This window comes from Cervus canadensis, chromosome 11 (genome assembly GCF_019320065.1).
Source record: "Cervus canadensis isolate Bull #8, Minnesota chromosome 11, ASM1932006v1, whole genome shotgun sequence".
Taxonomy (NCBI): domain Eukaryota; kingdom Metazoa; phylum Chordata; class Mammalia; order Artiodactyla; family Cervidae; genus Cervus; species Cervus canadensis.
In genome coordinates this window covers 19331880-19343991 of record NC_057396.1, presented here as the reverse complement: position 1 = coordinate 19343991, position 12112 = coordinate 19331880, and the positions used below count along the sequence as shown (strand labels likewise).

At 45.7% G+C, this 12112-nt stretch overlaps 1 protein-coding gene across 4 annotated transcripts in view; it reads left to right on the top strand.

Moving 5' to 3' along the window:
* The window catches only part of PPP2R1B (protein phosphatase 2 scaffold subunit Abeta), a 35308-nt gene that overhangs the window by 16130 nt on the left and 7066 nt on the right, over nt 1–12112 (top strand). For 3 of the 4 annotated variants that reach the window (XM_043482597.1, XM_043482598.1, XM_043482599.1), the window contains exons 12-15: nt 3729–3883; nt 4236–4378; nt 4768–4859; nt 9096–9217. In XM_043482597.1, the coding sequence (XP_043338532.1) occupies nt 3729–3883; nt 4236–4378; nt 4768–4859; nt 9096–9217 (512 nt within the window). Of the gene's footprint in view, nt 1–3728; nt 3884–4235; nt 4379–4767; nt 4860–5264; nt 7588–9095; nt 9218–12112 lie in introns of those variants that run through there. The other variant, XM_043482596.1, reaches the window with a different exon arrangement.

The following is a 12112-nucleotide window of genomic DNA, read 5'->3' as shown; positions in this document are numbered from 1 at the left end:
ATTATATTATTTTTAAACTTTCTATTTCATACATATACTCATCCTTTCTTATTCAAATGTCTTCTTTCCACCATCTTTTCCATCTTTGTGTCTTCAGCCACTGTAGACTGAGTTGGACAGGGATCGGAATCAGAAGAAAGACTTGGGGGAAGAAACGGCTCGTGGGCTGCTTTGAGGTGACATAGAGACGCAGATGTGCAGTGTGTAGTAAGGGTATCGGGCGTGGAAGGAAGACATCACCTGTCACCTAGGATAGAGAGGGCCCCGATTTCTGGTTTGGGCGAGAGGCTCGCTCTGTTATCTTTGCTTTTATAGCACAACTCATTTCAGCAGTCACAGAATCTTTTTCCTCTAGTGCCACATACTGTGTTACAAAATAAAAGCTGAAACTGCCGCTTTTCAAAATACACAGTTGATGTTTTATGTAAAACTACCTTGTCTGTTCACTTGTTAGCAGGTGGCTTTTGGACAAGGTTTCAGGTCTGGATATCAGTGCTTGTCTGATGGGCAGCGATGGGCTGGAGAGGGCCTCTCTGTACCAGTGAGGCCCAGTGTCAGCTCCTGTCCAGGCGGCAGCTTCCACGTGGTCTGAGACCTGTGCAGATGGGGGCTCTGAGGACGTACAATGCCCTGTGAGCGTTGGTGCCCTGTTTTGGTGATTATGATGGGTATCTTGCTTCAGTTCCACAGCACATATTATATATACTTTATTTGTAGACCTTATCTCTGAGGGTGCCTCTGGGACCCTCCTTTGGGAGGAGTGGGGATATCGTGCCTGTTTCTGCAGGAAGGTGGTTTTAAGGGTCAAAACAAACAAACGAAAAGAAAAAACCCAACTTTCCTGAGTGATTTAAAAGAATACCTCGAGCGTGTAAAGCACAGGACTTGGCGTGGTGGGTGTTAAATAACTGTGCTGAACTGAAGCTGAATCAATGGACAGGAATGCTAACGTCCTGGATGAAGCATCACACGTTGCAAGATGTCAGTCCTTGCCAATCTGACTTTTTTTGAAGAAAGTGAAAGTGAAGTCGCTCAGTCATGTCTGACTCTTTGCAGCCCCGTGGACTGTAGCCTACTAGGCTCCTCTGTCCATGGAATTTTCCAGGCAAGACTACTGGAGTGGGTTGCCAGTTGGATCATATGGTTAAGAAAGTGAAGAGGAGAGGTGCAAAAAATGTAAATTTCATAAAGATGTGTAAATGTAGATAATCTCATTGTTTTCAAACTAGATTGCAAAGACTTTCTTTTTCTTGTCCTCTGAAGTTGTCTCTTTAAGGCTTCATGTTTTTTCTTCTTAAATGAAACTAAGATTTGGTGAAATCATAGGAAAGATAGTTTTCTCTCTTTAGAAATAAAGTGTTCATATTATATCTGATAAATATTAATGTTAGTGAGTCCCAGCAGATTGGTCCATACTCTCTTTGAAAGCTAGTATTCTACACTTAATTTTGAGAAACTTTTAAAATCGTGGTGTTCCACAAAGAATTGAATTCCTGACACCTTTTCTATATAGAATTCACCTGTCAATGCAGGTTAATTAATACTTTCTTTTTTCTCTGATCTTTTATCATCCAGTTTAAGAGCAGAAGAGACCCTTGTGTCGTCTTTTTCAGCAGCATACTTAAGTGGCCTTTGCAAGCATTCTTTGAACCAATGAAATGTCAGCTCTGAAATTGTTCGAGGTTTTGTTTTTGCATTTTAGATAACTGCCATGTGATCAGTGATCTTTTAAATTTTTAGAAACTTTTTTGCTTATTAAAGTACTAAGGATATTGTGAAGAAGTACAGAGAACTAGAAGCAAGACGGTATCACTTACCCTCTTTTCCATGGTTGAGTGGATAGTGTTGATCAGAGAGGAATTTAAAGGGCAATTTATTTTTTATAGGAGGAAGGAAAAAGTACCAAAGTTAGTAAGCATATAGAGTGTGTTAGAAATTCAGAGGAACATTGCACATCAGCCAGACCTTGAGGGGAGAGGGAAGAAGAGGGAGGGAGAGAGACAAAACAAGCAGAGAGGAGAGGCAGAACCGTGGAGTGGTTTGTTTGCATTCTTTTCACAGCAAAATTGAGAGGAGCCAAGAACATAGTAGGCGTCTGGCCAAGTGGAGTTGAGTGCAGTTAAGGTCTGGGTCAAGGCCGAGCTCTCATCTCTGGTTACTCTGGCAATGAGATCCCTTCTCTATGGCAATGGCATTAGGATGAGAAGAATCTCAAGCAAATAAAAAAGCAGTGAGGGGAGGAGACACAGATGGGAAGAAGTTGGTGGGGGACGGTGTGCTCGAAACAAAGACTGTGCTGGTGAAGGGAGGGAGTTTTTGTTATGAGTGAAACAGGTGACTTGAATGTGTTCTTTCAAGAGTGCTGCTGAATATCCCTGGCAGGCTGCTTCTCCCACACGCTTTGGTCAGGTTGCATGTTGGTAACAATCTAGCTCCTTGGCTAAGGTGTCTGGCCTGTGCTGACCAGCGGCGTCGCCTGAGAGGCTCTGTGGCCTGGGAAGAGCCGGCCGCTTCCTGTCTGGGAGCCATGTGTCGGTCGTCTGGGATCAGAGCTGCTGCCTGGGTGCCTGTTGCTCCACAGCTGTCACCCGGGAGGGTTGGGCGCGAGGGAGGCGTAGAGTAAGGAATCGGTACTGACCACTCTCACTTGTTATCTAAGCCCAAATTTTGAGTGTATTGGACATGTAAGATGAAGCGTTGCCACACCTGTCTTTGTTGGGTGTTGTATGTAGTAACTAGTTGTTGAGAAGATTGTGGCTCGGGCCTTTATTATCTAGATTTATGATGTCTTTGCTAAATGACCTTGTAGGGAATTACGAGATTAAAGGAGGCATGTATATTCACAGAAGACATTTGCCATGTTGCCTCAACAGAAACATTTTTAAGGGGAAAAAAGGCAAGTCAATCTGAAGTTTTTATTTGCTGTTGTGTAGACGACAGTGGCCTCTGAATAACCTCCTCGCTGTCGTTCTCTCAGCTGTTCTTGCTGCTGCTGGAATGATCTTGCCAAAATACCACATTGGTCATAGGGCCACATCTTTGCTTTAAAAACCCATCATTGGTTTCCTTACAGTCTAAATTTAGCTTTCATGAAGCTCGGTCTGGCTCCACCCTAACTGTTCAACCTTAGTGTCTCACAGATTTCAGTTTTTTCCTTTGTGCCCTGGGTAAATTTTTTTGTCCTTTCTAGGAATTCCTCCCCTATTCTCCCCACTTACACAAATCCTCCATAATTGTTAAGGCCCAGTGCAAGGCCACTGTTTCACACAGCCTTCCCAGACCTCTCTGTTCTCTCTCCTCCTAAGCTCCTACAGCCCTCAGGGTCTTTACTAGTGCATGCTTTATTATAATGAGTCTTAGACCCCATGATTTCTTAAAATGCATTATTTTTCATTTTTCTGCTTGAGTATGTGGTCTTTGGGGGCAAGTAACTTATGCATTCTTTCTGTGACACATAGCACATAGTTGGCACTAATATTTGCTAATTAATGATGCGTGTAATGAGCTCCTTCCTTCCCTTTTCCTTGGACATTTTGAAACTATAGTCAGACCACATCAGCGTATTAGAAGTCATAGCTGAGCATGCTTGCCATTGTAGTCTGACTAAATTTGGAGTGTTCACAGAGTTTTATTTTTGGCCCACCTTTGACGATGGCGTAAGTAAAAGTAAACTAGGTTATGCTCGTGATGTGAGCAGCACGACAATATCTTCTTCACCTCTTCTGCAGTGTACGCCATCCGGGAAGCTGCCACCAATAACCTCATGAAGCTAGTTCAGAAGTTCGGTACAGAGTGGGCCCAAAATACCATCGTTCCCAAAGTGTTAGTAATGGCGAATGATCCTAATTACTTGCATAGAATGACCACTTTATTCTGCATTAATGTAAGTATTACATAGCTGTTTTGTTAAGCTCTGGTGTTAAACCAGTTATTCAGGACTGTATTTCTGAATCCTGAATATGTTGTCTTCTGTTTGGATTATATTTCTTAATATTGATTAAGTTGGATATTTAGGAGATGAGAGAAAACTGTCAATTTTTCAATTTGTGTCAAACTCGCAAGTCAGTTTGAATTCTGGTCTAATTCTGCAATTCTATTCTACCTTGTATCTTTCATCACATGCTCACACTAGAAACATTTTCCTGGTGGCCAGTTACTTCCTTGTCTCTTTAGATTTGGGGATACTTTTTTAAAAAAAAGTGTTTTTTAATGTGCTGTCTTCTTTCTTTTTCAAGGCACTGTCTGAAGCCTGTGGTCAGGAAATAACCACTAAGCAGATGCTGCCTATTGTATTGAAAATGGCAGGAGATCAAGTAGCAAATGTCCGTTTCAATGTGGCCAAATCTCTACAGAAAATTGGACCAATTCTAGATACCGAGTAAGATTTTTAGTATTCTTTTTTAAAAAGTAGATTTAAATTTTCACCCCATTTGGCAGAAATAGCTATAATTAAATTCAGTGATTTTCATGTCACCTAAGATGTGGGTTAGGTTGAAGAAAATAATAGTAATTCAACAACCAATTTTGAGGGTGTCTACTCTTTTATATTTAAGCTCTGTACATGTGCAGATCGTTGTCCAAAGCTAATTCTGCAGAGACTTAGAGAAATTATTTAGTACTTGTCAAGTTAATATTATAGGTGTTTTAAAATATTTTTAAAATTTTAAACTGTAAAAATTACCATAGAGTATAATATATATTACATACCATAACGCATTTCTCTGGCTCAGAAGACTGCCCTTCACAAATGATACTGTTGGATTTTAGTGCTTTGCAGGAGGAAGTTAAGCCGGTACTACAGAAGCTAGGCCAAGATGAAGATATGGATGTCAAGTATTTTGCACAGGAAGCCATAAGTGGTATGTCTGTTCCTGCCTTCCAGCTTTGCCTTGGGCTCACAGGATGTGAGTGGTGTCAAGTAGGCCAGGTGATGAGCACCTGGCCACGGGAGAGGGTGAGCTCCTGAAACACTGTCTCCTCTTTGAGTAGAACCTTCTTGGCCCACCACCAGGCAGGCCATTTTCTCAATTCCATATCTAAGGGCGGGGTAGGGATATGATTCTTACTGGTAAGGATAGTGTATTGTTTGGATTTTAATCAGTTTTTAAAGTTTAACTTTGGATTAGCCTGACGGTAAAGAAACTGACCACTGTGAGAAGCTCTTAGTCTCAGGCTTTGGGATCATTGTTGCTGTGCTGAATGTTCGCATACATAGTTCATGTACTTTCTGTACCACTAACTTGATTTTGTTTGGAATTTTCTAGTGCTTGCACTGGCATAACGAGGAACGAGGGGAAAGACGTTACTAAATTCTTATCACAGATTTCTAGTCAATGTGTTCTTGAACTGGGTGGAGAGAAAAAATGGAAAACCTTCAAGACCTCATCCGAGCAAATGGCAGCACCTTACAAGAAGTCAAATTTCAGTGACTTGATTCTTTCTAAAGATGAAGTGGCATTGTTTTTCACTTGTCTTCCTTGTTGGGATAATTTAAACTGTTGTTATTGTTTTTGACCAATTTCTGATACTTGGCACAGTCATTTCTTGACTGTCTCCTAATGATTTATTTAGCACTGTCTGGGCTCCTGTATCGTCATTGTTTAATCAGGTCCCAGCCTCTTTAATATTCCACCAAGCCTGGACAGGTTTTGGACCCAGACGTGGAACAGAGTGATTTTTTTGATGTTTATATGTATCTGTGTGTCTCCATTCCAAAGTTAAATGTACATGGTTTAGAATAACTTATTTTATGAGCACTCCACGTGGGAGACACACTGAGATTTAACTGTAGTGAAAACCATATTCTCCTGGATAATGATGGTCCGTGTCAGTGTCTCCCGCGGAAGGGGAATGTGGACGCTCAGGGTTCATGTGTTGGTTGTTGTGGTTTTTATTTGCTCGATTGTGGCTGTAATCATGTCATTCAGAAACCTGAAGTGCAGATGCATCTTGGTCCTAATGTGTTGTGTTGAAACCTAACTCCATTTCTGCAGCTCCCCACTGTGACTGCATTCAAAAATACTCCTCTTTCTCCCTGCTGAGATGCTTAAAATTTAGTGCCTCTTAATAAGCAGTGGTTCTACTGTTTGATTGTAGATTGCAGTTGCATTTCTAATGAGTAAAGGAACCAGTGGTACAACATTGAGGATTTCCTGCTCCTTACCTGGTTCTGCTTCCAGCTGTGTGGACATTTGGTTCTTCCTATATTATACAGTAATAGCTTTCCAAACTGAAGGTTCATTATTTTTTTGGTATGGGTGATGCTGGAATCTTATCATTTGAAATGTTATCCTACTTTTACAGTAAAGCCTCATTAATTCCTCCTGGAATTGATAATGACTTAAAGCTGAAGGGTTTGCTGAAGCAAATTAATTGTAAGGAAGTCTGATGTTTCTGAACTACTTAAACGCTCTTTAAAAAGCACCCTTTTCCCACTTGATATGCCTAGTTTCTAATCACTCTCATCAATTATATTAAAATACCTTCTGTGAGGATCTTTATCCGGCCACACCTTTATTTAGATACATTAAATTTGCTCTTTATACCTGATAGATATACACACATATTTAATGGAGGATTTAAATATTTTTTCTTTTAAATTTATGAAGATTTTTCACATAATCAAACTTGTCTTGCCCTAATGACTTTTTAATTAATGAGGTTTTATTATAGCTTATTTTTCTCTTGGTGCATCTTGCTGAGTCTGAGTCTTGCTGTAGTCTGCTTGTTTCCATTTTGGTTTTCAAATAGTTTCATTTATAGTCTCTTAAAGCCAATGAGCCCTGTTCTGTTTTGTGAAGGCACAAAGACTTCTAGGAGCTTTGTACATTAAACCATTTCAGAAAACCAAGTTTGACCAAATACTTTAAAGTTTGTCTTATCTTAGAAAAGCAGAACATTTAAAATCAAAATTATCTGAGTGCACTTAAAACTGCCAAACTAGTTTATAGTAATTTTCTATTTTTTTACTTCAGGGTTAAGGACTAAATATTTTCTTAGGCAAAAATCTTTTCTTTCCCTGAAGAAATCATTATTATGCTGTAAACAATTTTTGTTCATGGTTCTTTTTGTTTTTTTATTACCTTGCAGTTATGCTCATCATTGAATTTCATATTTGAGAGACTATTGCCTTGATTGAAACGAATTTACACAACCATTGCTGTCCTCTGGTTTGGGGACAGAGTCTTTACTGGTTTTGTGGACCTCCTGGGGAGCACTGTGCACTGACCTCCACCCTCAGATGTGGTGAAGGGGAGACTGGGAGCCCTTTCTCTCTCAGGCTTGGGTCAGGGAGCTCAGCAGGGCCCTGTGGTTTTGGGTCACCCTGTAGGGACTTCATTGTTTCTTCTGACTTCAACAATAGGGATCCATTTTGTTACTCTTCAGAGGAACTGTTCTTTGGCTCATAACTTTTCTCCATGTATTAGTTTTCTTGCCTTAATTTCACAGGAATGTAAGCTCCAGGAGCTCTGTAAGGGCTGGGGTTTTTGTTTTGTCTTCTGCTGTATCTGTACCACCAGCATCTGGGTCAGTGTCTGGTGTACATAGTAGGCGCTCAATAAAAATGTGTTCAATGAATTTCTAAAACCTGTCTTCTGGTGTGTTGTGTGTTGAACAAGTCATCCAAGGTACCAGACTATTCTCATTCTCCTGTTGACACATAAAAGAATTTCACTGCTTTTACGTGCCCCTTCTCCAGTCCCCATCTTAGGCAGCAGTTGTATTTGGATTGTACAGTGCCTGGAATAAGCACCGCCATAGATACCCATCCTACGCAGTTTACAGCAGTTGTTTGATTGATTAGGAAAGTGAAGCAGAGACCTGTATACAGTGTTATGCCAATAAAAGTCTTATCAGGAGTAGAATTCACCTTAGTGTTGCGGGGTTTAACTTTCACAGGTTTAAGAGACAAGATCTTGTTTCTCTGTCTATGCTATCATGAAGATACGAACCTGACGTGCATTTGGTTTCAGAAACATAAACAGGTTACTCTGTGGTTTCCAGCGTGACAGTTTCCAGTCATGTTGGAGCCCTCAGGTCACAGAAATACCGCAGCTTCGCCACTGATTCTAGGCCCTGGGGGTCTTTTCTGGACCGCTCGTCCTGACTGAACAGAGACAGCAGCCTGACCTTTGAGCAGTCTTCTCCAAGCGTCCAAGATACTGCATGGACCTCCAGGAGAATCAGACATGTCATTCCTGACCCAGTGGTTGGGCTGTGGTAATGCTGGCTTGTTGGCAGTGTTATTAATCACTGTGTTGTCATGGAGTTAAAAATCTGGTTCTTCCCTGAGGACATCACACTGGTCCCGTTGGCCCAGGGATGGCAGGGCAGAGTGGCCCGGCAAGCTGGGTGCTTGTCTCTCGCCTTTCACTTAAATTCCTCTGACGCTTGTTTTTCCTTCCTGGCCTTCTTGTCTTAAAGCCTCCTTTCTGAGCACTGCCTGGATACAGACCAGAGGGAGAAGGAGCTGTCACCTGGTTCTTTCTGGTTTAACAATGAAGAGATTGTGGTCTGATGTTATGTAATTGCTTCTCGTATTCTCTCATACTCCTGTTTTCCATCCAGCTCCATGCTCTTCTTTCCTGTTCACTCACATGTCTCTAGTCCTTTTTTGTACCTAGAATAGTCCCACTATTCCCTGTTTGCCTCCATGAGCCTGCTTTTTCCAGGAAATTACATAATGTTCAGTTGAGATGGAAATCTTTCTGGAGGATGAAGAGATTTTAATTACTCATTGGGTAGAAAAGCCAAGTCATTTCTTTCTTCAGAGTTGTCTTAAATTGATGTCATCAGTTTTGCAAGGAGCCAAGTCTCTCCTGTCTGGCTGGGGTTCTGTAGGCTGTCAGTGAGGTAGGGGAGGTAGGGGAGCACCCGGCTGGCACCCTAGGCCCAGTGGGGTGGCACTTCCCACGGCCCTTGAGGAAAAGGCACCTTCAGTCGGGTGTAGGGGCGGACCAGCTCTGTGCCCAGAGGCCTGTGTGCCTCCCCATTGCAGGGCTGGCATGCCTGAGGGCCCTGGCGAGGAGGCGCAGGGGAGCCGCCGGGGACGCGGCCTGGCGGGGTCCGTTACCGTCTGCTGTCTGTGTCTCTAGCGGTGGCCCAAAGACTGAGGAAGCTAGATTTTCCTGTGAAGGACAGTGAAGAGCCCAGCGCCCCTGGGGCTGACAAGAACCACTTCCCGAGACCCAGAGGGCCTGGAGAGGACACGGGGAAGGTAAGTGCCCTCACGCCGCTGGCCCGGGTCCCGCGTTGCCTGGGCTGAGGTGTGGGTGGAGGGCCTGGGGCCGCTGCCAGAGGCAATGAAGCCAGAGCTTTGAGCTGTCTCCCTGAGAGGACGGCAGAGTTCCGGGGACCAGGGGAGTCTGTCTTTATATATATTATATATGTTTCTTGTCCTTCATTCTGGGAATGCGTTCTGAGGGGAGGGGTGGGCTTGTCAGCACCCTGCCACCGCGCCCCCCACCCCCCCATGCAGAGGAAAGAGGTGGTTTGGTAAAGAGTTGTTTATTGAAACAGGCTGTTTCTACATACCTCCCAGAAGAGACTCTTCTTTACAATTCATCTCAGGTAGTCACTTCCATTCAAGGAAAAATCCATTTCTGTCCCTTTTACTGGGTAATAGTCCGAATGTTTTACTAGCCACCCGCCCCCCCGCCCTTGACACCACTCTGAAGGAGGTGTGCCAAGTTCGAGTTCAGCGAAGTTGGTGCCAGCCAGTGCCCTGGGGCTGTTTGTTCGGAGGGTGACGCATGACGTACAGACTGCTTGGGAAAAGCAGCACAGAGAGTCTGGCTGCCGTGTGCTGATGTCAGGCAGCGTTTAGTTTATTTGGAAGATAATGGTATTTTTGTACCACTCCAGCGCGTTTGCTGGGTGACAGTTCTAACATCTAAACGTTTGTCTTACAAGTCTTTATGCCCTTTCCTTCATGTTTTGTGAACTGGGGCCATGAGAATCTTTTGCTCTGGTCCAGGCCCTGAGCTGCAGTCTCTCGTCTCAGAGCGTTCTCCCCTTCCTGCCGTGTGACCCCTCTCCAGGGCCAGCAGCTCCGCTCTCCCTGCAGTGGCTGCCCCCGCCCCGGAGGAAGGGCTGGGGCGACAGCGCCCTCAGCCTCAGCAGCCTTTGGTCCTTGCCTCTGTTGCACTGAACTTGGCCTCAGGGAAGATACCACGTCTGAACAACAGTTTCACATTTTTAAGTGTAAGCCACAGACTTCCTTGGGAAGAAGGAGTTATATTTTCCTACACATTCAGGGTGCACTGACTGTGCCATTAAATACATGGTTTGCCTGTGATGTGCGTGCGGACTAGTTGAGGTGACCCCTCTGTGGCAGACTTGCCGGGTCTGGAGGCGGCCCCTGATGGCTGCAAGCTGGGGAAGCAGCATTCGCTGCCACGTCCTGAGCCCCGACACTTGGTCACTGTGCAGACAGCTTCTGGTCAGGCTCCTGGCAAACCCCCCCTTTGTCCTCGCAGCGACCCTGTGTGGTGGGTGCCAGGGGCTCTGTTTCCCAGGCAGTCGAGAACCTCCCCCCAGCCCTGTCCTGTCTCCCGGGGAGTCTTCTCCAGCACTGGAGGCCCAGCTGTGCTTGGCTTCTGAGACTACAAATCAGTCAGCCTGGTAAACCCCTGTCCCGACTCAGGGAGCCTTCCCTGAGTCTGTTTCACTTGAGGAAAGGACTTGGGGTGAGATGGAAAGGGAATTGGCTGTTGCCAGGCAGAGTGTGTGTGTCAGGGGCCAGCAGCCAAGTGAGTGATCCAGGAAGTCATCCAGTTGCAAACCAGAAATTGTTCTTAACCCTTCACTGACTGTCGGTGGCGTGTAGCAGATTGGCCCATCTGCCCCAGCGGGGTCGGGGTGAACCCCGGCTACTGAGAGCCCTGGGAACTGCCTCCAGTGTGTACTGGCCTCTGGGCCCTGCGGGAACCGTTCAACAACCCGGGGCTCGGCCTGCCTCTTGACCCGAGACAGGATGGCCCCGCGGGACGCGAGCCAGTTCCTGCGCTGACGGGTGCCTGCTCGGGGCCTCCCAGGCTGGCCCCTGGGGGCTGCTCTCTGCTGACAGAGCTGCCGACGGGCCTCTGTCAGGCGGGGGTTAACAGAGGATTTGTTTATTGAATCTCGAAGTAGCTGTCACATGATTTTAATCAAAACACCATTCCCCTGACAACAGTGATGTCAGTCTTGTTATTGCAGGAAGGAGCAGCTGTGAGGGACGGTCGGGCTCCATGCCGAGCCCAGGTTCAGAGACTCAGATCTAGTGAAGCATCATCAGGAGAGGTCGCAGGCACGGCTCCCCTGAACCTGCTGCCATCCTCTCTGACTCAACAGCCTGTGCCATGCAGATGCTGGCCAGAGCCCGGCCACCCCGTCTCCACTGACATGCCTCTCTGCACCCGTTCTTCCTTCTACCCTTGTTTTTCCTTCTGGTTATTCCAGTTCTCCTTATTTCCCCCAAGCTCAGTGTGTCATTCATTTGGGCCACTAGGATCTCTGACCTCAGCCTTCTGGCACCTGTCTCCTCTCTGTGTTTTAAACCAACAGTTCTCGCCAGCCTGAGGTGGGGCCCTCCTGCCGCTCGGGAACCTTGGCTCCTTTTGGAGCCTGCTTCCTGGAGGACAGGGGCAGCTTGTTCTGTCCTTTTCTCTCCCGAGAGCAGGTTGCGGGGCCTGGGTGCTGCCTGAGGGTCTCCAGGGCAGTTCTGAGGAGCTCGGCTGTGGGCGACTAAAGGGGAGGAGCTCAAGAAAGAGCCAACCTTAGGGTAGGAGGTTAGTTCTCTTGAGCCCAGAATGACGACAGGAGGCCTGCATCCAATCTGGAGATCAGGGCCCAGGGGAGGGGGGCAGTGGGCCGCTGCCTTGGTCAGTGGAGCAGTGTCCTCAGGCCCTGCCGCCTCTCCACACCTTCTCTCCGGGGGGTGGGGACCAAGCAGCTGTCTCTGCAGAGAAAGACTCCGGGCCCTCCAGCCCTTCTGTATCCAGGAGCTCAGTATTAAAAATTGGAGATGGATGAGAAAAGCCTTCTAGGTGGGACATGGATTCTCACAGCTGTTCTTTTATCTGTGGTACCCATGCCTAGAATTCATCACTGAAAGAAGAAATCCTAGGCA